Raw genomic sequence first — 27060 nt, 5'->3', positions numbered from 1 at the left:
AGAGTGCTGGAGCCATGGAGCTGCCCACAGGGGTCTGGCTGTGGCTCTGGGCATGGGTGCGTCTCACACAGGGGGAACCATGGCCCTCCTGCCTGCAGCACCAGCCTGGGGCAGAAGGTGCCTGCTATGAGCTAGTCCGTGTGCCGCAAAGCTTTCCAGCTGCCCGGGCCTGGTGCTGGCAGCACAGGGGCCAGCTCCTCCACTCCTGGGACCAGCACTCAGCTGGGTTCCTGCAGGGCCAGCTTGACAGTGGAAGCAAGAGCTGGGTTGGGCCAGATGCAGCGGCTCTCCTGGAGGAACAGAAAGCCAGCCAGTGGGGCCTTGGCCATGGTGAGGGGGGGGAATGCACCTGCCCCAGGGCAAGGCATGAAGCTGGGCGCAGAACACTCCCGGGCGGGGCTGCAGTCATGCCCTGACCCAGCAGGCAGTGCTGCCCCACCTGTCAGCCAGGCTCATGGCAAGGGCTGCTCATCTGAGCAGGGCACCACCTCGGCCTTTCAAGGGGCTGCTGCTGCTGGAGGATGGGGCTAGTGGGGATCCTGAGCAGGCTCAGGCTGTGCCTCCCCCTCTCCACAGGACGCACTGCTGACTGCCCTGCCATCATCAGGAGGGACAGCCAGTTCTGGGCAAGGCGGGAGCCCTGCTCCGAGGAGCTCTTCTTCACCTGCCAGTTTGGTGAGTCTGCCTCCACCTTCCCTCCATCAGGGCACACTCTGGAGGGCCTGCACCCAGGTACACTGGGAAGGCATGCAGGGCAGTGGCCAGTGCCCCCTCCCTCTAAGATGCGTGGCCCCCAGCACAGCCCTTCACTCCAGCTGTGGCCTGGCAAGGGCTCAGGAAAGAAAGGAGCCTGGGGTCTGGGCAAAGGCAAGAACTCCCAGTGCACTGCTCTTTGGCTGTGGCAGTATTGGGCCCCCTACAAGCAAGCTTCAACCCCAGCACCCCCAGGGTGGGACCCTGCCTGTGGGTTGTCAAAGAGCAGCTGACCTGACCCCAACTGCTAGAAACAACTCTGAACTCCACCTCTGCGATTTCCCCCCAGGCCCCGCCAGGCTGCACCGTGATGTTTCCACACCTCGGCAGGTGCGTCCCAGGCAAGGCAAATGCTAAAAATGGTGCCCTCAGGCCCCAGTGATGGCACTCAGAACCATCCAACCATGCTGGGGGAGAGGGAGGGGGGAGAGGCAGGAAAGGGGAGCTGGGGGGCACAGGCAGGACACCTGACTCCCTTCTTGCCTCCTAGCAGTCGGCCTGCAAGAGGATGGCATGCGGCTTGAGACAGAGGACCACAGCAACTCCTGGTGCCACCGGAGCGTCGACTGGCCCCCTGAGCACCCAGCCTGCAATCACACCCCACCCACAGTCCAGCATCCACACGCCAGCCAGCACAGACGGGCAACCCACAGTCCAGCTGGCACCTGACACCTACCCTTCCCTTGGCAGTAGGCCCAGGCTCAGCACCCAGGCCCAGCCCAGCAGCCAGCCAGAAACCATTCCCTCTCCTCGCACCATCCTCCAGCCAGAATTCACCCAGGCCCCTCCAGCTCTCCACCCTGCACTCTCAAGTCTGGAGCCTGCTCCGGACTCTGGACCAGGCTTTGGCAGGGAGCCACTGCCCACCAGTAAGGCAAATGTGGAGGACTCGCCACCCACAACACCAGGGCCCTTAATGTCCAGCTCTCGGCCCCTTCCACCTGGGACCATGGAGCAGGTAGGGGCCATCTGTGCCAACAGCCTTCACCTCTTCTCCCTGCCCTGAGAAGAGGCTGAGCTTGAAGGGGCCTGGGCCCCACAGCCAGGGCACACTGGCTTGAATTTTGAGAAATCCAAGCCCTGGAAATGCCTTAGCCAAATATGTGCCTCCCTGCGCTCTGCCCTCCTTGGCAAGGGACATCCTGGCCCCGGAAGCTGGCCATTCCTTGGCAGATAAAGATAAGAGGCTGGGGAGCACCAGTGGACTCTCTGCCCTGGTGGCACCCTGGCCAAGGCAGAGGCTGGGGCTTGGGGGGTGGGATTCCTGAACAAGGCTCCCTCCTGCCTGAGGCACCTTTCCAAGGCAGGTGGGGCTGGGTGCTAGCCAAGCCAATCTCTAAGCCCTTGGTACTGGCGACACCGCTGGTGCCCCCTGGTGTGCCCTCAGGGTGGGCAGGGGTACTTTGGGGGGCCATGCAGGACTTAGCGTCAGGGCCCCCAGCAGCCTGGCACTGCCCAGCCCCACACCCAGACTCTGCTCCCCTAGGCCCTGGAGAAGCTGCTATTCCGACTCAGCCAGGAAGTGCAGGCACCAGTGCCCCCACAGTTGTTGGAGAGGGCGGCCTGGGAACTGGAGGGTCTGACCAGCCTCCATGCACAGCTCTCAGGGGCTGCCCAGGTAAAGTCTGTGGGTGGGAGGGAAGGGGTCCACAGATGACTGAGGGGGAGGGCCGGGGTACCATGGCCCTCATGACCTGGCCCTGCTGCTGGAGGAACCACAGACAATTTTTCCTCCAGCCTGGACCATTGCAGGGGGTGCTAGGGGGAGCCCCTGCAGTAGAGCCCCTCGCTGGGCCCCACCGCTGGCCCCCTGCACCCCAATGGCCAGTCTTATCCCTGCAGGCCGACGCCAGCCATGCACTCCTGCTTCTGAGCTCTTGGCTACCGACGGCCCTTCCTGACAGCAACATCTCCACCACTGCCGCCTTGGCCCTCTTCCGGTCCCTGGGCAACCTGCTCCAGGCCAGGGACACCAACCCACCAACTCCAGGCCAGGGTGATGTGGGGAGCCAGTCAGGGGTGAGGACAGCAGGGCCTGCTGTGCCTTCCTCCGGGGGGGGGCCTCCATCTGGTACCCAAACCTGCCACACTGCCCAGGCCTGACCCAAAAGAGTGCTCTGCAGGCAGCAGCCAGCCAGGCAACTGGCGCCTGGGGGTCAGAGCCTGTTTGGCCCACTGCGCAAGTTGCTCTGTGCCCAATACAACACCTCCTGCTTTTCAGGAGGAGGCAACACTGGAGGAGATGCTGGCAGCCCTGCCTCAGATACAAGCGGGGCTTCTGCTGGGCCACCTCCCCACGGAGTCCTCTGTGGTGTTGGCATCTCCGGCCCTCAGCACCACCCTCAGCAGGTAGCCTTTGCTTTCCACTCAAAGGGTGGTGCGGAGAGCAGGGGCAGCTGGCAAGCAGCAGCAGTGAACTGGTCGGGCTGTCCTCCCTCCCTCTCTCTAGCTGCAGTGCCACTTCCTTGCCTGGCCACTCCTTCCGCCTGGCCAAACCAGCCCCCCTGGAAGTCACCTTCCCACCTGCCTCCTCCCTGGCACCACTGCTGAGCCACCATCATGACCAGGTGCAGGTCCAGGTTAGTGCCCCCCCCCCACACTGGCATGAAGCAGGTCCTCAGGCCTGCAGTGGTTTGGGCAGGGCTTGGCAAGGCTTGGCTCCTCCCCTCACTGCAAATCGCTCTCCTTGGGGGAGGGCTGTAGCAGCTCCCTGCCTCCCTCCCTGCCTGCCTCCTGTTTTCTGCTTTCCAGATAGCCTCCTTTGCACTCAACCCATTCAGGCACCTGGACCAGATGCCTGTGAAACATGTGGCAAGTGTCGCTCTCTGGACCAAGGACGGGCCCCTGGATGTCCACAGCCTTGCAGAGGAGATGAAGGTGGGACCTGGATCCCCTTTGAGAGGCAGTGCATCCTTTCCCCCCAAAGGCAGAAACTGCTTGTGCAGTGGGACAGTCCCTCCAAGGCCTGAAGGACACATGCACGCACACACACACACACACAAGACCAGCAGGCATTGCATGACCCATCATTGTCCCTCCCATTCTCTCAAAGAGAATTAGGTCCCATCACTGGCAACTCCAAAAGAGACCACACAAGGTGAGGAAGTAGGTCTAACCTCTTCTCCCTGCACTGCAATCCAAATCTCCCTCCCAAATGTGCCACCGTGGAAGGAAACATTTTCCCAGGAGGGAGCAGTTTGGAGGTCCTGAGGAGCAGTGCTCTCTGCAGTATTGGAGGAGACCCTGGACTCCTTCTTGGCTTGCTGTTCTGGCACCTCTTACTCTCCTGGGTTTGTGCTTGGAGATGGGGGGATGGGGAAGGCAGGCAATGGCCAGCTGTGCCCATGGGCCCTTGGTGACTTTCTAATTGGAGGCTGTTGGGTGAGGGAGGGGAGAGCGCTGAATGTTGGGAAAGAGCAAAGGGAGCAAGGAGAAGGGAGGAAGACAAATGGCGAGCAGGAAGACATCAGGAGGGTGTCCGGGAAGAGCAAAGACCAGGGATGTCAGTGTCTGGACACCACTCCTCTGGATGGGCTGCCCAGCTGCTGCACCCCTCCCTGGGAGCCCTGAACTGCCAAAGGCATTGGTTGGGTCCCTGGTGCGTGAGCCCCAAAGGGAAACTGCTGTGGCTGTTGACTCACAGCGGCAATTAATTGAGTCTCTCAAATACAGAGACATCATTCCTCTTTGCTGGACACAACAGAGCTGGCCAGAATCAGGACCAGCCTGCACCATGTCTGCCCTTGGAGGTGGCTGGCCCCAATCCCCCCTCTTTGTTTCTAGATTGCATTTGGTGGTGAGGGGGATGCGGAGCCCCCCACCACTAGCCTGACTGACCACACAGGGAGCTTTCGCATGGCGGTGAACATCACTTCAACAGAGGATGCCTTGCTGGTCTCTGTGAGACCTGGAGCCCCACTCCAGGTGGTCTTGTGCCTGGAATCTGACCTTCAGCTTCCCAGCAACTGCTGCCTCCTCAACACCACCTTGCCCCAGGGCAGATGGCAAGAGGGTGAGGGGACATGGGGTGAGGGTGGACAGGTTTCTTGGCTGCATTTGGGGTGACGGGTGAGTGGTGGCGAGTTGTCATGAGTGGACTGGGGTTCAAGTGGATGGACCATGTGTGGAAAAGTCAGCAGGAGTGAGAGGATGAATTTGCTCACTGATCTGCCCATTTTCTCCCACCCCCTGCTGACTCACTGCTATCACTCCAGAGGGGGCCTATGTATGGCTGGTTCCCCCAGAAGCTCTGCAGCAGCACAGTCCCGGCACCTACTACATCTCTGCAGAGTTGACTCCTGTCTCTCAGGACCACAGGAACCTCTCCATCAGTGTTGTCAGCACAGGGTGCTACTACTGGGCCAACCAGCACCAGGCTTGGCGAAGCGATGGCTGTCGGGTATGGCACAGGCAGGCAGGCCTCTGAACTTCCGCAGAGGCCCAGCGGACTATAGTGGGGAGGCCCTCACTGTGTCCTGTGGGTTCGGGTGAGGCACCCGGTGCCAGCCCTGGCTTCCTCAGCAGTGTGGGGATGGGGGGGGAGAGGCTTTTCCTGATGCAGGGGCTCCTTCCTTCCTTCCTTCCTTCCTTCCTTCCTTCCTTCCTTCTAGGTGGGCCCCCAGAGTACCCTCCGCAGCACACAGTGCCTTTGCAATCACCTCAGTTTCTTTGGCTGCGTATCCCTGGTCCTGCCCTGCACTATCAACCTCCAGCATGTTGGCCAGCTCCTGAGCAGGATCGACCAAAACCCCGCCGGGGTAGCCTTGCTGAGTGGCCTCTTGCTGGGCTATGGCGCTGCCGTCCTCTGGGCCCACCGGAAGCAGAGGACAGATCTGGGCAAGGTGAGACAAGTGAGGTGGCAGAGAGCAGGCTGATGGGCCGGAGCCAAGCTGGGTGTTTGCAGATTTGAGGGAGTCACAGCAGCCCCAGGCATGCATCTCCACAAGCTGCCCGGACCAGGGAACCAGCCATTCACTTATTGACTGATGGATCCATTTAAGAACGTACAGTCTGCTTTTGGCATGTGCTCTCAAGGGGACATGAAATTTATTTTGAAAATGTAATTAACAATAAAACAAGAACTCTTAAAGTAAAGCTAAAGCACTGGAATAAAAGGAAAAGACATTCTTGGCAGGAGCAGGCTTCAAACTAAGGCTGTGGATGTTTTAGAGACTTGGGAAACAGGAAGAACTTTGCCTGGCACAAAAGACATCCTGGTTGGTGCCAGGTGGACGTCTCTGGGGAAAGTAGTCCATTACTGACCTTCCTTGTCCACTGCAAAGCCCCCCTCAGCAGTGGCTGCTTCCCTCACTACTCAGCCCTCCACGCCTCGCATGTTGCAATGAGGGCCTGGGGTGGGGGGAGCACCATATGGTTCTGCTGGGCTGGCTGTGTGGATGTTTATCTGGCAAAGAGTGGGAAGTGAAGGCCAGCAGGCGTCCACAGGCAGCCGCTCTCCTCCTGGGGGCGCAGCAATGTCAGCAGCCCTCCTGAGAGCTCATCCATGTGGCTCTTCTACTCCAGGTGAGAGTCACACTCCTGGCAGATAATGAGGCTGGTGCCCACTTCCCCTACCTGGTCCAAGTCTTCACAGGCTACCGCCGAGGGGCAGGCACTTCAGCGAAGGTAGGTGAGACCCACCCGTACACCGAGCCCCAATTTGTGCTGGGGATGGCCCTGGATCCCAAGAATGGTGCAAGCCCCTCCTGCCCCAGCCAGTTCTGCTCACAGAAGCTGAGCTCAGCCAGCGTCTCCTCACTGGTTCCCCCCAAAGGGCACGCATTGAAGGAGGCATCATCCAACGCATGGAGGCCTCACTGCTTGTGGGAGCCCTGCCACCTTCTGGTTAAGACTGGAAGAAAGTTCCCCCCAAAGCCCCCCCCCCCCTGCTGCACCCCTCCTAAGCCCTGCCTTTCATTGATTAACATCCCTCTCTGCATTGAGGTCATCCTCACCCTCTACGGGGCAGAGGGACGGAGTGAGCCACACCTGTTGCAACACCCACAAACACCTTGCTTGGAGCGTGGTGAAATGGATGCCTTCCTCTTTGCCACACGGAGGCCTCTGGGTGACCTGCACGCCATCCGCCTTTGGCACAACAGTGCTGGACCGGACCCCAGCTGGTAGGTCTCTGGCAACTCCAAGCAGGGAGAGGAGAAGGGAGGGGCAAGAGTGGTGGTGGTGCGGAGGGCAAGCTGAGCTGGCTGGCTACAGGCAGGGCCACTGACTGGCTGGCAGGCCTGGAGCACCCAGGTCCCAGCACCAGCAACCACTGCCAGTGGGCTTATGGCACCTGTGCTGCTGGCCTCTCCTGCACATGGAGCCATGAGGGCCCAGAGCCTAACAGCTGGAGAATCCCCACATCCCCCTCAAGCCAGTGCTTGGAAGAAACTCTCAGCCCCTTGATCTGCTTGTGGCAAGAGCCAGCTAACCAGCTGTTCTAGATGGGTGGAAGTAAAGCCTGGCTGGAAAGAAGACCAGGAGGACGGTCCCATCTAGCCTCCCCATCTGCTGAGTATCCCTCTGGCCCATACTCAAGCTTGCTGTGGAGCCCACAGGGCTAGGCCATCTGCTGCCTCTCATATACTGCCCGTGCATCAGCCTGGGGGGAGAGAGACCCTCCTGCTCTCCCACCTCTCTTCCTCTCCAGATACTGGCAAAAGGGTTCTGTTGACAGAGGACTAGGAAGCAAAGCTCACTGTGGGTGGGGCAGCCAGGAGTGGTGCCAGAGGGCCATATGGGGAACAGCCGCAGGCCATGCGCTGGGCCGCTTCCCTTCCTGGGCGAGGGAGAGAGAGCTGCTGCCCCCCTTAGTGGGCCTGATGGGCATCCCCTGCGGTCAACTAGCAGTTCTTACTGCTGGGCAAATGTATGGTGTGATCTGCCTGCAGGTTTGTGCACCGGCTGGTGGTCAGTGATCTGCGTGCCAGGAAGAAGTGGCACTTCCTGTGTAATTGCTGGCTGGCGGCTGACCTGGATGACGGCCAAGTGGACAGGGTCTTTGTAGCTGCCTCCGAAAGGGAGCTCCTGTCCTTTGGGTAACTGCTGGGACCCTCCTCTCCTAGCACTGATCCAGGGCACTGGGCCCAACAGGTGTTCTGCTGCAGGCATGATGCAGGACTGGGAGGGAACATGTGTGGAGAAGTGAGACCAAACATGAAGTAGTGTCCATTTGAACTAGGGTGCAGCAGACTTTGGCCCTGGGGTGTCCCATTCCACCGCCCTCAAGGTGGGAACCCATGTGGTAGGGCAGAGCGCTTGGCCATATCCAGGGAGCCGCTTTCTCCACCAGAGGGGCACAGAGGCTTTCCACCCCTTGGGCTCAGCCTACCCCTCCGGGGTTCCACTTCCTGAAGAGTGGTATGTCTTCAAGGGGCAGCCTCCTGGCCCAGAGCCTCAACCTTCTTGCTAGCACTAATGTCCAGGCACTGAGGCATGCAGGCTCTCAGCATGGAAGGGTCTCATTCTTTGAGGGTGTGCTGCTCCCGAGGTCTCCCACTCTGGGGTCTCCTGGTTGCTGGCTGGTTGGGCTAGGGCTCAACCAGACTGCTCTCTTCTCATTTGAGGCACTGCCTGCAGGAGGGGGTTCTGGAACAGAATGACGAGGCTGAGAGATGGACCAAGATGGCAAGGAGTGCTCCTCTGAGCACATATGGAGGGCCTCTCCCTTGCTTCCTGGGACACGACTTCCAGGCCTGGGATGCATGTGATGTGGATTCCAGCTCCTTTCCCATCAGAAATGAGTCCTTGCAGGAATGGGGCTCCCCTTCTGGTGCACAGAGGGAGGTGAGCAGGGCTGTCAGAGGACCCTATTCCCTTTCCCTGCCCCCCCACCAGGAACCTCTTCTGGACAGGTCTGATGGAGAAGCTGACACAGGAGCACCTGTGGCTGTCAGTGATTACCTGCTCACCCTGGAGCCCCTTCACCCGCCTGCAGAGGCTCTCCTGCTGCCTGGCTCTCCAGCTCTGCTCCATGCTCATCAACATCATGTTCTGGAAAAGCCCACCGGCCGGGGAGCACGCCCAAGAGCCAGGTGAGGGCAGGGCTGGAGGCCTCTCTCCTGTGGGGGAGGGGAAGGTCTGGCCAGAATCCCAGCTGGGTCCCTATGCCTTGGCCACAGTCCCCAGGGCAGGCCAGAGGTTGCCTGGTTCACATCCTCTCTAGCATCCACCATAGCTGGGCTCTGGAGGGGCCTTGCATTAGTAGGGGGGTGTGCTGCTGCTGAGCGGCACTGAGGCTCCAGTGTTGCAAGGTCAAGAGCAAAGTTCAAAAGCAAACTCAGTAGGCAAGAGTGGTGATCGTCTGCAAGCTTTATTTCGTTGCCAGCAATGGGCTTCTCAGGGACTCCTGTCCAAAATGAAGAGAGCAATGAGAGCTATGTGGGAACTCTCAGAGCTCTCAGAGAAAAGCAATTTTCCAGTGTGAGCCTCTCCCTTATATTTGATTCTGGCTCCTTTGTCTGAGGAGTTTTGCATTTCTCATTGGCTGGTGTGTGACATCAGAGATGGGGGTCTTCTCAGGACTGGCCACAGATAACTCTACAAACATTTGATTGGTTGGCTTCAAGTTACAAACTCCAGAAAAGGAGAAAACATACATTGAGACATTATAGAAACATTGTTTCCAACAACCACTAGATGGCACTGTTTACTCATTTACTGGCCTTTAGTATGTCTTGTGCTTATTTCTGACTTTGACAGAGTTGTCAGCCTTATCTTTCCAAATTCCTTTCTGTTTGGTCTCATCAAACACTGTAGGCTTTCTGCCAACCTCTGTTTAACTAAGCTTTTGGTTTTTCCCTCTATTCCATGTGTAATTCTCCATATGTGACTTGTTATTGTGATGCATAGTGGTATAAACATATTTAATACAAGACAAACTAAACTCTTATTGTAAATAAGGATTTTAAGAGACCTTTCTCTTTATTTCAATTAAATCTAGCCCCTCCTGTTAGCTTTCAGTTCAAACAGAGGCTCTCATTATGTTTTGCTAATTAGGGGCTTTATTATCTTGTTCCTGTCCAGCTGTTTCTGCGGGTGTCTGTATCTCGGACAACTCTATTTCTGTCTGTCAAACAAGATAAACTGTCTGCTTAGATCTCCTCATTAAAACTGCTTCTAACCTGTGTATAACCTTTCTTGGTGCCAAGAGATAAGTTTTCCCAATTAATTGCTGCAGGTACATCCTGCTTCCTGCCTCCTCCCTAGTTCTCTGTGTGTTGTATCTAATCTCACTTTAAGTTGTAAATCTGTCTCTGAGTTCCAATTAAAAGTATCTAAATCTGTCACTTTGAGTCTACAGAGATATACAGAGTTCTTATCTTGTGAGGAGTAACTTTTCTTAGAGTCTCCTTGTTAGACTCTCTTCCAGACATCTGCCTCTCTAAGGTTACAGGGATACAGCTCCTATATTCCATATCTGTGAGCTGTCTGCGAGACAGATTATTTCAGACTTGTGGCTTTAAGCCTTTTAATAGTCAAATTTAATTGCTTTTACTATTCTGTGTATTTCTATACTATTATTTAAGTTTCAATAACATCAGGCAATCAAGCTTTACTCTAATAGCTAATTTATATATTGATTACACTTAAGGCATTGAAAAATATTTGCAAGCAAGCATTATAATCTCTTTGGAACTTCTATGAAACTTTGGTCTAAATAGCCCTTCCCAGTGTTTACCAAACTGTATTTGGTTTAAAAAGGAAAGCCTGTCTGAATTATATTTTAAAATCCAAATTGTTCTCTGTAGTGAATTTCCAGCTCAAATGGCTTGGATGTTTTCCAGCAACCCTGTGTTTCACATTGCTGCAAGCAAAAGGGAGTGTGTCACTCCCTAACTCCCATGCCGTTATCTGCTTGGAAGGCTGTCAAAGAAACATTCCTTTGCTATCTCAGTAAAACTGCCAATTAGCCTGCACTTTCTACATCAGACTGAGACCAAATATGCTTCCTTTGTTCCAAACATATAAGCATGCTAAACATTTTTCCCTATTTCTTATACATAGAAACTAATTACTAATTTAGCTATAAACACCCCATAACATAGCATTAACATTTGGTTTCATTAAACTTGTAAACATTTGAACATTTCCCCTATTAAACTTCCTAATGATTTGCTCTGTTTAACTTTTAATCTGTTTGTGTTTGGCTTATGGCTTTCATTAGCCTGTATCACCAGCATACACTCTGCTACTGGATCCTAAGGGGGCCTTCCTGGGGCCAAGTTTTGCAGCCTTTCAGATAAACAAAGGTCACTCTTATGATGGCCTTCCTCCCCCCCACCTGCCAACCTGGCCTGGCCTAGCCCCCCATCCCAGGGTCTACCCCATTGATCCCTTTGCCCTCCTGTTCGTGTTCTGTCTGTTCATGAGGTGCACGTTTGGCAGAAGCAGCACCGCACACACCCCAGCAGGGCTGAAGGCCTCAGCCTCCCTCTTTTTTGCAGAAGGGTCCTTTGTGGTGACTTGGCAGGACCTAGTGGTGAGCATGGAAGCGGCCGTCCTCCTCCTGCCCATACACCTCCTGACTGTGCACGCCTTCCGGCTGATCCACCCCCCTGTGCCGCTGAAGCCCCCTCCCGCAAAGACCGAATGTTTGCCAACCTCCACGCCCCCCAGGTCGGTGGCCATGGTTGCACGCATCCAGCAGGTAAGACTGCCTGAGCACCTGGAGCCACCTGGGTTGCCCCCTCCCCTGAACCCTGCACAGCCTGGGGCTTTCTGGCACCAATGACTGTTGTAGCATTCCACCCCACAGAGCCCAGTCTCTGGGGCAAATCCCAGCCCAACCAATGGAAAGGAAGCAGAGCAGTTTTGTTCCTTGCTGAAATGCGTGGTGTGTGTGTCCGTCCCCCCCCACTCACTTTGCAATCCCTGTGCCAGCCAAGAGATTCCAAACCCCCATGAATAACAAATGTTGGCGTTTGACTCATCATGTCCAATGGGTTGTGTCATGTGCATTTACCCGGTCTGCAGAGGTCTGGCTGAGTTTTGGTGCAGAGTTTTCCCTGGCTGAGTTTTGGTGCAGAGAACTTCTGGTGCGTGCTTGGGGAGTCTACATTTTGGTCCACATTCTGGCCACCTAGGATCCCTAAATGAACCCAAATCCCACCGGGAGTCCACAAAAGAGAAAGCACAGCAAGCCCTGTGCTGCTTCCGGGAGTGCCAGACCCAGCTGTCTCCTTCCCTCCCTCTCTCCACAGGAGCTGACAGAGACCCTGGGTTTCCTGTACAAGAACCGTCTCTGCCAGGGTGGAGATACAGGCTGGCTTCCCGGGGCATCAACACAAGTGCCTGAGCTGGTGGCTGGCCTGAGCCGCCTCCTCCGTTCATATCTCCAACACCTGAACAACTCCGAGGTCCCCCCACAGGGTGAGAGCAACAGGCTCTGGGCCCAAGCAGGGCACAGGGCACCCCTTCAACAGACTCCTCCTGGTGCCTGACACACTTTGTGGGGGTGGAAGAAGGAGGGCATGCCCCCTTCCTGTGACAGCCCCTCCCATTGCTTCTTTTCCAGAGAGATCCTGCAGCCTCCACAGATACTTGAGCCACGTGCTGAAGGACTTGGAGGCTCAGCTGCAGGGCCTAGAACATGATGGCCTCCGTGACCAGCTGCATGCAGTTGAACAGCTACTCATACTCCGGCAGCACCAGGAGCAACACAAGCCCTGGCCCCACACCAAGGAGCCCAGGTATTCAACTTGCTCCAAATTACCCCCTCTCTGCCACAGCCAGTTCCTCCAAAGCAAGAAGTGGTGTGTTAGGAATATGGGGCCCACCTGGAAGTCTCAGTGGCACCCTGGGATTCTTGGTGCCCACACCACACCCCCACGTCACTGGAGGCTTTCTGAATGGCCTGTTTGTTGGAACAGCTGAAAAGATGAAACACTTGTCTCATCTCTGAGATAAGCTGGAGGCTTAGTGGTATGGAGCCGGGCTGCTTGGGGAGGGGAGTAGGAAGAAGTTTGCAGGGGAGGTGTCTTTCATTGCCTGAAACCCAAATGCCGCTCTTGAGACGGGGTGGGGGGCAGCTGCAGTTCAAATGGTGGCTGCAGAGATGCCATTGACTAAAGTGTGTGCTGGAGGATTGCTTGTTTTTTGTTTAAAAAATTTGCATCTACTGTCCTCTGTTCAAGCTATGTGTTTTGTTACATGAAATGTGCTGATACTCATGTGACACTGTACCTTGTCTTAGCCAAAGGGTGGACAGTTGCCCTGATAGGAGCCTGTGAACGGGGAAGAACATGACCCTGCAGCAAAAGGCAAAAAGCATGCCCCATCCAAGGCTGCAAGAGGCAGGGGGCTAGTTGTCATGGCCATAATAATAATAATAATAATAATAATAATAATAATAATAAAACTTTATTTTTATCCCGCCCTTCTCCCTAACGGGACCCAGGGCGGCTAACAACATATTAAAAAACAGATTTTAAAAACATTAATACAAGCAGATAAAAACATTTAAAAACACACTACAGAGGCCATAAAAACAGTAGTCAGATTAAAAGAGTAAAAGAGCAGATCACCGAGGAATCAAGCCTGTAAAACTAAAAGATGTATAAAAAAGTTAAGAAGGCCAGAAATCAGAAGGCTTGTTTAAACAACAGTGTTTTCAGGCCTCGCCGAAAACTCTCAAGAGAGGGAGCCATTCTCAAGTCAAGGGGAAGGGAGTTCCATAATGTTGGTGCCACTACCGAGATGGCCCTATTTCTTGCAGCCGCCCCCCGGACCTCCTTGGGTGGCGGCACTTGCAAAAAGGCCTTCTCTGATGACCTGAGAGGACGAGCCGGATTGTACGGGAGTAGGCGGTCTCTAAGATATCCTGGCCCAGAGCAGTATAGGGCTTTAAAGGTCAAAACCAGCACCTTGAATTGGGCCCGGAAACGAATGGGCAGCCAATGCAGCCCCCGGAGAAGCGGGCTGACAGAGTCAAACTGCCTGGCTCCGGTGACCACACGGGCCGCCGCATTCTGTACTAATTGTAGTTTCCGAACCGTCTTCAGGGGCAGCCCTACATAGAGCGCATTACAGTAATCTAACCTCGATGTCACCGTGGCATGGATCACCGTGGCCAGGTCTACACGATCCAAGTACGGTCGCAGCTGGCGCACCAGCCGAAGCTGAGCAAAGGCCCCCCTAGCCACAGCCGCCACCTGGGAATCCAGGAGCAGCTGCGAGTCCAGGAGGACCCCCAAGCTGCGAACCTGCTCCTTCAGAGGGAGTGCAACCCCATTCAGAGCAAGTCGATAATCCAGCACCTGCATCGAGGATTTCCGAACCAGGAGAGCCTCTGTCTTATCCGGATTTAATTTCAGCTTGTTAGCCCCCATCCAGATCCTCACTGCTTCCAGACAGCGCTCCAGGCCCTCAACCGCCACCCTGGAGTCTGGAGGAAAGGAGAGATAGAGCTGGGTGTCATCAGCATATTGATGACACCTCACTCCAAACCCCCGGATGACCTCTCCCAGCGGTTTCATGTAGATGTTAAATAGCATGGGGGACAGAATTGAACCCTGCGGCACCCCGCACCTCAAGGGCCAGGGTGTCGAACAGGCATCCCCCAGCACCACCATCTGGGACCGACCCTCCAAGTAGGAGCGGAACCACCGCAAAACAGTGCCTCCAACTCCCAACTCGGCCAATCGGCCCAGAAGGATACCATGGTCGATGGTATCGAAAGCCGCTGAGAGGTCCAGCAGGACCAACCTTTGGTCACCTTTGTGAGACAACAGGCGGTGGCTGCTTAGCTCCTACACACTTCCATATAATGGAAGTAATGTGGACCAGCATGAGGGCCAAGTTGGTGCATTGGGTACTACTGCCAAAGGCTTGAAGTGGGTTGGCCAGGTGGGCTCTCTGTTGTGGGAGGCCCTCAGACATCGCCCTTCCCAGCTGATCCCAATGCCAGCCTGAGCATGTTGGGAGAAGAGTGTGGTGTTTGGTGCCAGAAACAGCTGCTTCTCCAGCTGCTCAGCTGGGCAGGCAACATAGTCCTAAGCAAAGGACTTTGGAGTTCTTGGGAACACTTCCAGGCATTGTGTCAAATAATTCTGCCTATCAATGTTTCATAAGTCAGTAGTCAGGCACTATGCAACATTCTCACAGGTCCACTGTGCAAAATGAGCATTTGCACAACGTAATTGACAAAGTGGGCCATTGTGGAAGAAAAGAAGAAGCAAGCCACAGCAGTGGGCAGAGAGCGGGTTGCAGTCATGGCCCTGGGCAGTGTCACCTTACTGCTGTGTCGTCCCCCCCATGGGGCCAGCTTGCAGCCTGTACTGATCAGCCTGGACCCCAAAAGCCCTGCCTTACCCGTTTCTGGGCAGACCTTCAGGGGTCTGGTTGCCAAAGGTGACACAAAGGGGCCAGCAGAAGACATCAAGCCTAAGGGGAGGGCGCAGCTCTGCCCCGCTCTGGTCTGCCCCAAGCAATGACACATCTGCCTTCTTGGCCTTCCAGCCCTCCCTGCCTCTTCTCAGGCAGCAGCCAGCGCAGCAGCTTCCCCATGGAGGACCCAGCCAGGCAGGCACTGCCCCTCTCCCGCTGCCTTCCCAGGAGATGGAGCTTCGTTTGCTGGGCTGCCTTGGGGGCCATCAGCCTGGTCTCGGCCTTCTTCACAGTGCTCTACAGCCTAGAGCTGAGCCGGGACCAGGCCACCCGCTGGGTGGTAACTGTGCTGCTCTCCCTGCTGCAGAGCCTCCTCCTCATGCAGCCACTTAAGGTAAAGCAGCCCCAGGGTTCCAGAGACCCTCTGAGAGGCAGCCTCCCCACCCCCCACCACAGCTGGTCTGTGACAAGCAACACCCTGAGAAAGGAGCCCCCACAGCCTGACACCTGTTGCCTCCGATCCCAGGTGCTGGCGCTGACCTTTGTCTTCTCCCTGGTGCGGAAGCAGGAGCCGGGGCTGGACCAGGGGCAGGAGCAGCAGTTGCATCAGGCTCTAGGCCTTGCAGGTAACTCCCCCACCCCAGAGCTGTGCTCTTTGCTGGAGGGCAGCCTCTGGCACTGGGAGGGGTACTCAAGTACCATCTCCTCTCTCCTCTTCAGAAAGCCTCGGGCAGCTAGCAATCCCTGGCTCAAGGCCTGTCTATAGGCCTCCCCCCCTCAAACTGGGGACAGCACAGCCAAAGGAGCGAGCTGTGAATGAGAAGAAGCTGTGCTCTCTGCTCCGGGAGATTGTAGGTGAGGAACAAGAGGGGCACCTGCTGGAGAGAGGGAGGACCAGGTGCAAATCTCTCCTTCCCCACCCCACTGCCATTTTGCTGGCAATGCCAAGGTGTATTGTGGGAGTCCTGCTACAGAGGAAAGGGTAAGGGACTATCTGCTTACAAAGGCTGAGACCAGAACAGAAGGGCAGTGGGGAACCAGGCCTATTTTCACATGTATCACCAAACATGACTCCCTTGAGCTTGCGTGACTCACAGGGGAGCAGGTGCCCAAGACAGAGAAGGGGGACATAGGACAGGTGCCATATTCCCCTGCCAGACAGCCTGGGGAGGCACACAGGAAGGCAGCCACTCAGGGCCACACTGACAGAAGGAGAGATACACACCGCAATGGCATCAATCCATGGCAGGAGGGCAGCACAGCAGTGGCTGGTTGCCAGGGTTTCATGGAGCCCTTTCAGCACAGAAGATCAGAGTGGATGCAGGTGCCTGCCTAGACCCAGGCCCGCAGGCAGACAGGTGCTGGATGCTGCATTGACTTTGTGGTGGGCACGCCCCTCTGCCCCGCTGCCAAGATGGGTGTGTCTTCTCTGTGTGTGACTACTCCTGCTGAAAGCACTGGCTTCTGCCTCTTTCCAGGCCACAGCACAACCCTTGGCCTCTGGCTCTGCTACAGGCAGATCTGCAGGCAAGGGCAGGTCAGCCCTCAGCCAGTCTCAGGGTGGTGCAGTTCTGGCAGGGTTTGTGAAGGGCTGCTCCCCCTCCTTCTCCCCCCTGCTTGCCCCCAGTGCAATTGGCGTTTCTGGCAGTCCTGATGGTCCTCAGCTATATTGAGAGGAGCCCCAGTGAGTTCTACCTGACCGACGTCCTCCAGAAAAGCTTCACAGACCAGCTGGACCGTGTCCACACCACGGAGCAGCTGTATAGCTGGGCCAGGCATAGCCTGCTGCCCCCACTCTATGGGAACTCGGAAGGTGAGGGGGGATCTGGGGCTGCCTCCACCTGCTATATGTCTTCTCTGCGGAGGGGCAGGGGCAGCAAAGAGCCAGAGGCCCCTGAGCCTGAAACCTAGGGCTTGCCCTTCCATCTGGCATCTGCGCCTCCTCCTGTCTCCCTCGCCTCTTCCCATTAGTGAGACTTGCCTTTCTTCCTCTGTGACCTGGTCTGGTCAGACAGACAGTCTCTCCTCCCTTCTCCCCCTACAGGCTTGGCCATGAATGGAAACTTCTTCCTTGTGGGCAGTGCACGGCTACGACAAATCCGGGTCCAGGGAGTTCCACAGCAGCCTGGTCTGCCTTGCTTCATACACTGTGACAGCAGTCTGACAGATGGCTCCAGGCCTGCATGGGGGGCTCCAGGTCCAGATGGGGGAGCCCAAGAGACTGCCTGGGTGTACCAGAGTGAAGCCAGCCTGCAAGAGTACCCCATCTGGGGGACATTCGCTGTCTATCCAGGAGGTGGCTACGTGGCCAACTTGGGCACAAATGCTAGTCACGCCACCAGGTGCGTTCCTGCAGATGTGTCCAGAGAAACAACTGAGCTGAGAGTGGCTCTGTGAGGCCACTCCCCTTGACAACCTGCCAGCCACCGTTGCACTGTTCCCCCTCACGCTCCTGGCTTGGAAAAAAGGAAGGTGTGTGGTGGAGGGGTCAGAGTGCCGGAATCATCCACCCCTCCTCTGTGCTTCCCCTTCCTTGGCACACCCAGGAGCAAGGGAGGCAAGCAACCCCACTCTGCCACCAGTAGCATTCAGTCCACCTTGAGCTCGCAAGTGGAGTGAATGAGTTACCTGCCCCAGTCTTGCAACAGAGAGCTCCCCTTCCCCAACCTCATCTAGGCCTGTGCTCAACACCCAAGGTGACTATCAACCTACTGGGCTCTGCGCAAGCCCTTCCCAGCCCCCTTCCTTCTGTGCCTTCTCCAGCGTCCTTCATTACCTGGAAGAGAAGAACTGGCTAGACAAAGACACTCGGGCTGTCTTGGCGGAATTTGTGCTCTACAATGCGAATGTCAACCTCTTCTGCGTCATCACACTGCTCTGGGAGACCAACAGCATAGGCAAGGAGGGTGGTGAGGTGGCACACCCTTCCCTGCTGGGCTGCCTGGACCTCTGTGGAGGGGGGGGGGGAGAGGGAGGACTTTCACAGAAGCAGAGAGGGGCCTGTCCCTTGGCCTCTGGCACATGGGGAGTGGGGACAGACAGCACCCCATGCTGCCCAGCTCCCAGCAACTTGAGCCTGCTCCCCATTCCATGACAGGGCCCTTCCTTGGCTCGGCTGAGCTGCAGACTGTCTGCCTCTACCTCAGCAGGCACACCCTGGTCCCGCTGGCCTTCGCCCAGGTTGCCTTCCTGCTTCTGATCTTGTACTATGCCTTGGTGCAGGTGAGTGCAAGGCTCCAAGTACCATCCTAGGCCTGTCCACTGCATCCAGGGACTTACTCCTAGATAAGTGGGCATCAGACTGCAGCCCAAGTGTGCAGCTGAAGGAAAGGCAACTTTGGTCTCCCATTTGGGGCGAGCAAGTCACAAAGAGATACACCTGAGAGGCCTTTGCAGCTGTCAGTGGGGTGCTGCACCCTCCCATGCAGGGCCAGCACCTGAAGCACCAGAAGTGGCTGTACTTCCACAGAAAGAGGAACCTGCTGGACGCCAGCACACTGCTGCTCAGTGTGGCTGCTGTGGGCCTGTACGTGAAGCGGCACCTGCTGACTGAATGCATCCTGCAGCAGTATCGCCAGAACCACAGCAGGTGAGACTCCAGGCCCTGGCCTCCCACCCCTGCATACAGTCCCAAAGGTGCAAAAGTGCACCCCTGCCATTTGCCTATGCAACCCCCACCCTCCTAGCAGCCCCTGCAGGCAGAGGCGCCCAGGACAGGTTACAAATTGAAAACACCCACCCAAGTGCTGCTTCTGCCACCCACCCCTCCCCTGGTTTTTCCCCAGTTTCATCAGCTTCTATGAGACTGTGAAGGTGGACTCTGGGCTCACCTATCTGATCGCTTTTCTGGTGGCCTTGGCAACTGTCAAGCTGTGGCACCTCCTTCAGTTGAACCCTCGCCTGTACCTCATCTCACAGACACTGCAGAAAGCCTGGGACGAGGTGCTGGGCTTCTTGCTCGCTCTTCTGGTGCTCCTTGTGGGCTATGCCATTGTGGTAAGGGAGTGGCTGCAGGGCATGAGAAATCAGGACTCCAGCAGGTCTCCCTCTGCTGGCCCTGGAGAGAAGCCCCTGGGGTGACTCCCTTTCCTCCCTGCCCGGACCTCTCCTTCACTTCTGCTCTCTGGCCAACCATCAGTGTAATCTCCTGTTCGGGTGGAGCATTGACAACTACAAGACCTTCTTTGATTCGGCTGTGACCATTGTGGGGCTCCTGATTGGGATCTTCAATTACGAAGTGGTAAGTACCCCTACCTGGACCAAGCTGCCCCGCCACAACTGTGGGCAAAGGAAAGAGTGAGGCACCCCAAGAGAGCCCAGAACAGGCTTCCGCTCCCCCAGCTCAAAGAGCTGGTGCCACCTTTGAAGAACTCCAGCCTGCCCTAGGCTTTGCAGGCTTGAGAATTGCCCAGTCCCCAAACTATGGTCTGCATCTTTGCCCATGTCCTTCCTCTGCCCCTAGGTCTTTGCTTTGGACCCTGTGCTGGGTTCCCTGCTGATCTGCACCAGTGTTATTTCCATGGTGTTTGTGATCATGAACCTGTTTGTCTCTGTCCTCCTGACCACCCTCACTACAGAGATGAAGGCTTCTCAGGTGAGAGTTGCTGCTGGTCCCCCCTCCTCTCAAGGGGAGCTGCTCATGCACCAGTGGCTCTTTGGGACACATGCACAGGTGCCCTCCTTCCACCACTGCAGGTCAGCAAGGAGTCGTCTATGGTGCAGTTGCTTCAGCTGAAGCTCTCCCTCTGGTTTGGACTGAAACACCAGACTCCAGTACCAGCAGAAGCACAAGGCTGAAACTACATCTCTTACCCCTCCTCCACCAGCTGCAAAGGGTCCCATTGCTTTCTAGGCCTCATCAAAACCTGCTTTCTCCCTGAAAATATAACAGCTGCTGAGCTCAGACCAAGAACTGGGAAGGGTGGCACAAGCACCCCCCCTCTACACCCATGTTTCCTTTTGGTCTTAATCAAGGTCAGCCCAGAGCAACTCTGGCCTGCCTTGGGGCAGAGCAACACATCAGTTCAATGTCAGAAATGGAAACAAGCCATTACCGATTATGGAATCTCACCTCTTCCATAGTGTTAGTCTCAAGGACTCAAGGAGTCTCAAGGAGACTAACACTGGGCAAAACAGGTGTTTGTGGCAATCAAAGCAGTGCTAGTGGATGTCTCCCTATAGCAAGCTAGCTGCCTCCCCCATCGTGAGGCATAATGCTGCACTACCTCTGTGTGGCAGAGAACGAGGTTTCCCCCTTTGCCACTGGAGAATGGACATGGTAGGCTGGGAGGGTGGCTGGCAGAGGACCAGGGGGAAGACATGGCCACGTTCTGTTCCTGTGCCTAAGGGGGGCTGAACAGGCAAGGGATACGGCCCCCAGTTCACACATCCCTGTAGGACAAGAGGGGCCAGCCACTGCTCGAAGATGATGGAGAAGAGACCAGATCCCAGGAAGGTGGCCACAAACCCTGCAGCTGCCTTGGAGCCGAGGCAACTCCACCATCAGAATACATCCCCAGCCCCTGCACAGGACACCTGCTGCCCACCCAACTATCCAGGAAACTAGGGTTTTCCAGGTAGTCACAAAACTTCTCTTAGCCACTCCCCTCCCCCCATAGTGCTGTCCATACAGAGTGCAAGCCTGGTGCTGAAGCACAGAGGGGCACACCTACCATCATGCCTACTGCCTTTGCCTCCCCAGTCCAGCCTATATTTGCCTTCTTCCCAATAAACAGCATTCCTTGTCTAACTGCACGATGACTACAGTTGGCTATACTGATCAGAAGCACTATGAGGATGAGGTGGGGTGTTTCCAAGCGCAGTCAACAAGAGGCTGCGATGCTCTTCTCCTAACACCCCCCCCCAACAGTCCAAGATTGTTTAATGCTTTGCTCTGGTACCAACACAACACACAAATACCCCTCACCTTTATTGAGAATTAATAGAGAAGGTACAAACCCACCACACCATTCCAGAAAAGCTGTGTGAAAGTGTTACATATAGAGGTGGGTCCACAGGCAGCAGAGGTAGCCTCCTGGCACCACAGCCAGTCCCTAGGAGGCGCAATGGCAGGCGGGGGTGAGGCTGCTGCCACTGACATGTCTGGCTTTGCTCTCCTGGCGCAGGTGGGTTGTGGGAGAAGCAAGAGCAATGTGCTGGTCACATGACCCCAGCCGGGAGTGAGCGCCACATCTGGGCCACACTAAGGCAGGGCCGGGATCCCTCCAAGATGGAGGTATATGCCTGCTTCTGCGCCGACCGCAAACAGAAGGACCAGTGGGCCAGGGAAGCCTCCACAGAGATGGGGGGCTCCTACGCCAATCTCGGCCCCAGCAGAGAAGTAAAGGCCCCAGAGGGCTCCCTGAGAACGTGGCGGGCAAAGCTTGCAGGGGCCCAAAGCATCTCCTCTGCCATAGCTCAGGCGCCCGGGGAGGGGGAGGTGGGCACACATGTTGGTCCCACCAAGATGGCCTGAACCTTCAGACTTGCTACCCCTATGCCCCCCTTTCTGCAGAACAAAGGTCTACGTACATCAGCCCCTTTGCTCTGTACTGGAGGAGAAACTAGTTGGTAGAGCTGACGGGCCATGCCAGACTCCCACCTCAGAGAGGCTCTGCGGTTCCCCTCAGGAGCAGCTGTGCTAGATGTCAGTATGGTAGGAAGAAAGGCCAAGAAGAGGACAAAGCGGAGAGAGCACGGGGCTTTCAGAGAGGGGAGCAGCGGGCTGGGCCAGTCCACCACCCACCCTGCACTCTTAGGTCTTCTTCTTCAGCTCCTCAAACCGCCGCGAGAGGTCATCAAAGTCAATGTCTTCAGAGGCCGAAGCACCAGGGCCAGCAGAAGCCGCAGGCAGCGTGTCTGGCACCGAGGGCAACTCTGGCAGAACAAAGTTGTCGGTTGAACTGGGCACACCGGCTGGGGGCCTCACTGTGGCCTCTGGCTTTGGTCCAGGACCTGTCATGAGCAAAGGACAGGCTGTTACCAAGTGCAAATGGGCTAAAGTTGGGAGCAAGAATGATCACTGCTACTGGTCTAGGGGAAGCAAAAGGAATGGCCTGACCAAGCAGCCTCCGGCACACCTCACACAGCAGGAGGGACCAGGGACCCTGAACCCAGTGAGTCCCACAGATTTTTATGCATGGCCTGTACACTCAGAGACCTATAGAGGAGCTGGCTTAATGCAGAGAAGGCACAGTCCTCTGGAACAGCATGAGGCGGAGCAGGCTAGAGGGGCCCTGTGCTTCTGGAGGAGAGCAAGCCCCCCCACCACCTCCTTTCCAGAGCACATGTAGCAGCTCAAAGCCCAGCCAGGACTCTTCCACATGCATGGCCCTGCCCTCCCCCAGTATCCAGCCAGTTTCTGGACTCACCAGTCACCGGTGAAGGGAGCGGATCCTTATCAGCACCAATGTCTTCAATCTAGAATAAAGAGGAGCCCGTTTCGAACAGAGGCTGCTCATCTCTCACAGTGCCCAGCCTTGGGATCTCTTCCCCCCCACCTGCACCAACACACCCCCAGAGCAGCTTACCACAAGCCAACATTTGGCAGCCAGAAAAACAAAATGCAGAGAGTAGCACACACAAGAAAGGCAGTCTGTACCAGTTTTCTCCCACTTAAGCAAAGAAAGATGTGAACATTATTCCACCCACCCACCCACCCACCCCCTCCGCCACCCAACTCAGTCAACCCAAGCCCAAGACACAGCCAAGGGTGCAGCAGACAGAGTGAGAAACTGGTATTTGAGTGAGAAGTTGGAGCAAAAGAAGATGGTTTCTTCTGGGCCTCCACTGATAAAGTGTCCATCTGTTCTTCCTCTGCTACCTCTACTCCGGTAACGAATCGTCCTCCAGGGAAATTTTCCCCAGCCTCTATTGCTGTTCCTGTACCAGTCTGTGCTCCTAGAGTAGGACAGCGCTCCCTCCAGAGAAGAGCAGCAATGAGCAATGCCTACCTGCTACAAACCAAATGCCCTGCTGGTTTGTAAAAGATGGAGGGAGAAATAGAGAACTCCTAAGTCTGTCTGTCTGACCCCCCCCCCCCCCCCCCCGGGAAAGCTCAATGATGGCCTAGCCTTGCTCAGCAGCCTCCAACAGCAGGGAGCAGCAGCACCAAAGCAAGAAAGGGGGACCAGCAAAAGCAACAAGCAGCTGGAATACAACATAAGCCTGTTTCCCCAACTACTTACAGACTCGTATGTTGGGGGAGTTGCAGGAATCTGAGGGGGGTGAAGGCTGGTGAAAGGCTGGTATGTGCCCACAGGCAGCCCATTGAAGTTCTCCTGCAGGGGAGCAAGGCTACGTCAGATGCCCCCCAGGCAGGCAACTCTGGCACAGACTCTCATCACGATAGGACCAGGTGGACCAAGGCCTCTTGGAAAAACTCTCCAGATTACGAGGGGAGGGGAGCTCTTAGGAAGCTCTGCTCCCAAAGCAGCCATGAGTGAGCCAAACTCTGAACTGATTCCCATTGGCCACCCCCAGGCCTCACCCCAATTCCTGTTTGACAGAAGAAACAAGCACTTACCGGCCCTTTCGGAGGAGGATAGGAAAAGGGGGGAACTGGAGAGGGCATGGGCATAGGCATGGGCATGACTCCCTCAGGACCAGCAGGTGGAGCCATGAAGCCTCCTCCTCCTCCTCGCCCACCTTTCTTGGCATCATCCACGAAACCCACATCAATCAGGTCTGCCTCGACACCTGTGGGTGCTTCAGCCTGGGGAGGGGGAGGGACTCGCATCACAAGGGGAAAAGGACTCTCAGCCCTGCAGAAGCCCGCTCTGCCCCCACTCTCATGACTCACCATGACCACAGAGTCTGGTTCGTAGGGCACATTGTAGTTCTTGGCAATCTCAATCAGGTACCTCTCCACCAGGATCTTGGGAGGTGCTTCCACGCTCAGCTTATGCATCAGCTGGCAAGGAGAGGAAAGGGGTGAGTCCCAAGATGCCTGCCTGCCCACAGCTAGACTGGTCATCAGCCTTTTAACAAGACCTTCCTACACCAGGTCCATAGTACAGGTGTCTTATAAGAGAGTGTCAAGCATCCATTACAGATGGCAGGCACCAGAATTCCTGCCCCCACAACCTCCTCCTCACCCTGTCATTGACGGTTCCAATCTGGTTGCTGCGGCACAGCTTGCCATACTCTTTGCTGTACTTGGCACACAACTGGTCAGCCACCTGGCACAGAAATGGCACACTTAGTCAGAAAAAAAGTTCCTGTACAACAAAGCCCACTGTGGGGCTGTCCCCTTGGACAGATGTCCTCCCCCAGGAGGGTTCAGAGAAAGCATTGTGCACACTTACCTTACGGAAAATGTAAGACGGGGCCAGGTTGTGTTGTAAATGGCAGTCCCAAAGCCCCCAGAACAGAGAAATGAGCCCAAATGGGACCTGCCCTCTCAAAGATAAGCAGAGACAAAGACTGTACTACTCACAATTTTCAGCTCTGCCACTTCTGACTGCAGCCGGGGGGCAGCCCAAATGAGGGTGGAGACGGCTTCTGCCAGGCCAGAGTCCAGCTCCCTGAAGAGACAACGCCACGCAAGAGTCAGTTCTGCATCCAGACCAGCAGCAAGCCCCAGCAGGCTCTGTGGCAGACTCACTTCCCTTCCCTGAGACAACTCCTTCATTCTGCAGCACCGAGCCCTTACTTCATTGACTGAATGAGGCCAAAGCGTGCCAACAGCAGGTCACAGTACAGCTCCAGAATCTCCATGGCCTCCACCAGGTAGTCCTCTCGGATGATGTGCTCCACACGGATGCGAGCTCGCTCATCCTTGCCAGCAGCCAAGTAGTCCGCAATTTCTTTCCTTGCTTTCTGGGCTAGCTCAGCTGCAAAACAAGTGCACAGCACAGGACAGTGTCAGGCAGCCCATCAGTCCCAGGACAGCGGGGGGGGGGGGGTGGAGAGACGGCAGAAGGAAAAGAGCTTGAAGAGCACTCTATTACATCCCACAAACAGCTCTCTGGGGGAAGGCGAGGAGCCAAGTTTTTCTGTACCAAGTTTCTCTGACTTCTTTGGTGCATATGAGCAACAACCCCCCACCCCTGACACAGACTCCCCAGCCAGGAGCATGCTGCAAATGAAGCATCTCCACAGAACCAAGACAGCTGCTGTCGCCACCCAAACCTCTGCACAATGGGGGGGGGGGGGCTGCTCTGGCAGTGCAGGGGACAAGGTGGGGGAGCCAGCTTGGTTCTCCCAGAGCCTGGCACTCACTTTTCTTTTTCTCCAGCAGCTTGAGGCGATTGATGACTAGACGTAGGTTGACTCGCAAGCGTTCAGCCTTAAACCCAGACCCCAGCATGATGTGCTTTCCCTGCAAGTGTCACACACAAGAAAATTCAATCTCTCCTGTTGCTGTCTGGCCTACCACAGGCAGGTAGAAGCCAGCCTCCAAGGCTCCAAAAGGCACCAGCTCTCTAGAGCAGCAATTCCAAAACTATGGGTCAGGATCCACCAGTGTGTTGCAACCCAGTTTTTGGTGAGTCGCGAAACTGACAAGGTAGATTAGGCTATGTGCATTAAGTCATTTCAGCCCAATGTTGCATATACGCAACAGGGATAAAACGTGTCCAACTGTGGGCTGGGCAGAAATGCGTTAAGAATGAAACAAGCTACTACATGGGGGGGGGGGGGGAGAAACCACTGCTGCTCAATCACCATTATAGCCAAACCCCAAGACATTTATAAATCAGGCCACAGCAGCCTTTATGGCTGTAGCAGAATGGTCCTGATCTGATAATCTCAACCAACACCAGTCAGTTAGTAAGTCAGTTCTCCTCCACAGTAAAACACGGTAAAAACAGAGGCTGCAGCAGTTGGTAAACGGAAACTTTTTTAAAAGACTTGTAAACCAAGGGGGATCCTGACGGAATGTCATTTTAAAGAGAGGGTCCCAGTGCTAAAATATTTGGGAACCACTGCTCTAGTCTAGAGCAATGTTTCTCAACATCTGTCCTCTGCTGTACCTCTTCACAATGGTCCACCAAAGTACCACGGAAAATAACTAGCAATGACATCATTGCCAGTGACTTTTGGGTTGGGAGGCCAAAAATTGACACAACAAACACCAGCAGGAGGCTCAGGGTGGACAGGAGGGCTTTTTGAGCACAGAAAAGTGTGTTTTGGGGTTCTGCCCACAGAGCTGAGCCTCCTATCGCTATTTGTTGTGCCGTGATCCTGGTCTCACTGCCAGGCAGCAGGGCTCCAGGAGTCCTGCAAGTACCACCAGGCACCCCCTCGAGTACCACTGGTTGGGACCTGACGCTGCTCAATAGGGACACGGCTGTCAAGAGCGGGGGGGGGGGCTCTTGCGCAGAGACTGGACTTCAGGCCAGGAGGCCAGGCCTGCTCGCCCGCTCCTCACCCGACAGGGAAGAGGGCCGCGGAAAGGCCCCGCGGAAGCCCTGAGGAGGCAGCGCTGGGCCTGGCTCAGGCTCCTGGGAGGCCGGCCGGTGGGGGGGCGCGGCCGCCCTGCTGTTGAGAAGACCAGGCCGGGTCGGGCCTGCTCTTCCTGTTGCTGCAGCCGGAGGGCGGCCGCCTGAACCTCTCGCCTGGACCGCGGCGGGGGCTGTGCTCCCTGTCGCCCGGGAGGGGGGCGCACTCCGAGCGGGGGAGGCGACGCACCGGGCGGCGGCGGTGGCGGCTGCTCCTGCTGCTTCCTTGTTGCTGCTGCTTCCGCCACCGTCGCCTCCTTCCTAGCCTCAGCACTGGCAGGCGGAGGGATACCCTTCTGGCTGTCGCCGGACCTAAAAGACACACCGTTCCTGTCGCGGCGGCGCCGGAGCGCGCCTGGGACTACTTTTTTGCACGGAAGGATCACGGGAGGGAAAAATTAAGTTCCGGTGAGAGTTACCACCTTAGCGCCCCGGGGGCTCCCGCGGGCTCCGTGACGAAGGTTCCGGTGAAGCAGAGTTCCGCCCCCGCACAGGTCCGGGGGAGCGCTGTTGCTCCTAGCAACAAGCCCGTCCCGGGGGG

At 56.2% G+C, this 27060-nt stretch overlaps 2 protein-coding genes across 5 annotated transcripts; one reads left to right on the top strand and one right to left on the bottom strand.

The window, feature by feature from the left end:
- Positions 1–14: 14 nt before the first annotated feature.
- Positions 15–21553, top strand: PKD1L3 (polycystin 1 like 3, transient receptor potential channel interacting). Its single transcript, XM_066637939.1, has 32 exons — positions 15–330; positions 577–675; positions 1043–1083; positions 1244–1711; positions 2240–2371; positions 2596–2772; positions 2975–3102; positions 3203–3332; positions 3505–3630; positions 4537–4765; positions 4968–5152; positions 5364–5594; positions 6277–6378; positions 6697–6875; positions 7644–7790; positions 8590–8786; positions 11199–11401; positions 11955–12123; positions 12269–12443; positions 15211–15472; positions 15605–15704; positions 15799–15933; positions 16706–16891; positions 17123–17420; positions 17842–17987; positions 18176–18300; positions 18507–18667; positions 18864–19074; positions 19217–19318; positions 19541–19672; positions 20476–20533; positions 21204–21553. The coding sequence occupies exons 1-32, from the start codon at positions 15–17 to the stop codon at positions 21551–21553; spliced, it is 5700 nt and encodes a 1899-aa protein (XP_066494036.1).
- On the bottom strand, positions 20995–27035 carry IST1 (IST1 factor associated with ESCRT-III). 4 transcript variants are annotated; one of them, XM_066637174.1, is made up of 10 exons: positions 26942–27035; positions 25300–25399; positions 24731–24911; positions 24515–24602; positions 24174–24257; positions 23879–23989; positions 23603–23791; positions 23265–23357; positions 22449–22497; positions 20995–22032 (listed from the first exon to the last, which is right to left on the bottom strand). In XM_066637174.1, the coding sequence occupies exons 2-10, from the start codon at positions 25385–25387 to the stop codon at positions 21833–21835; spliced, it is 1083 nt and encodes a 360-aa protein (XP_066493271.1). In that variant the 5' UTR covers positions 25388–25399; positions 26942–27035; the 3' UTR covers positions 20995–21832. The 4 variants fall into 4 exon arrangements, with proteins under 4 accessions (XP_066493271.1, XP_066493272.1, XP_066493270.1 ...); XM_066637175.1 differs by lacking the exon at positions 26942–27035 and adding an exon at positions 26710–26816; XM_066637173.1 differs by lacking the exon at positions 26942–27035 and adding an exon at positions 26450–26683.
- Between the last annotated feature and the right edge of the window lie 25 nt (positions 27036–27060).

Source organism: Tiliqua scincoides, chromosome 9, assembly GCF_035046505.1.
Source record: "Tiliqua scincoides isolate rTilSci1 chromosome 9, rTilSci1.hap2, whole genome shotgun sequence".
In the NCBI taxonomy this organism is placed as follows: domain Eukaryota; kingdom Metazoa; phylum Chordata; class Lepidosauria; order Squamata; family Scincidae; genus Tiliqua; species Tiliqua scincoides.
The sequence above is the reverse complement of the archived record's forward strand: the minus strand, read 5'-3'. Positions and strand labels throughout refer to the sequence as shown.

Excerpts from the sequence above, each read along its gene's own strand:
- PKD1L3 (XM_066637939.1), top strand. The coding sequence starts at position 15 with ATGGAGCTGCCCACAGGGGTCTGGCTGTGGCTCTGGGCATGGGTGCGT. Across the intron at positions 1,712-2,239 it reads CACCTGGGACCATGGAGCAG|GCCCTGGAGAAGCTGCTATT; the intron begins GTAGGGGCCATC and ends CTGCTCCCCTAG. Across the intron at positions 4,766-4,967 it reads CCAGGGCAGATGGCAAGAGG|AGGGGGCCTATGTATGGCTG; the intron begins GTGAGGGGACAT and ends CTATCACTCCAG.
- IST1 (XM_066637174.1), bottom strand. The coding sequence starts at position 25,387 with ATGCTGGGGTCTGGGTTTAAGGCTGAACGCTTGCGAGTCAACCTACGT. Across the intron at positions 24,603-24,730 it reads GGCCTCATTCAGTCAATGAA|GGAGCTGGACTCTGGCCTGG; the intron begins GTAAGGGCTCGG and ends TTGTCTCTTCAG. Across the intron at positions 22,498-23,264 it reads CTCCCCCAACATACGAGTCT|ATTGAAGACATTGGTGCTGA; the intron begins GTAAGTAGTTGG and ends TCTTTATTCTAG.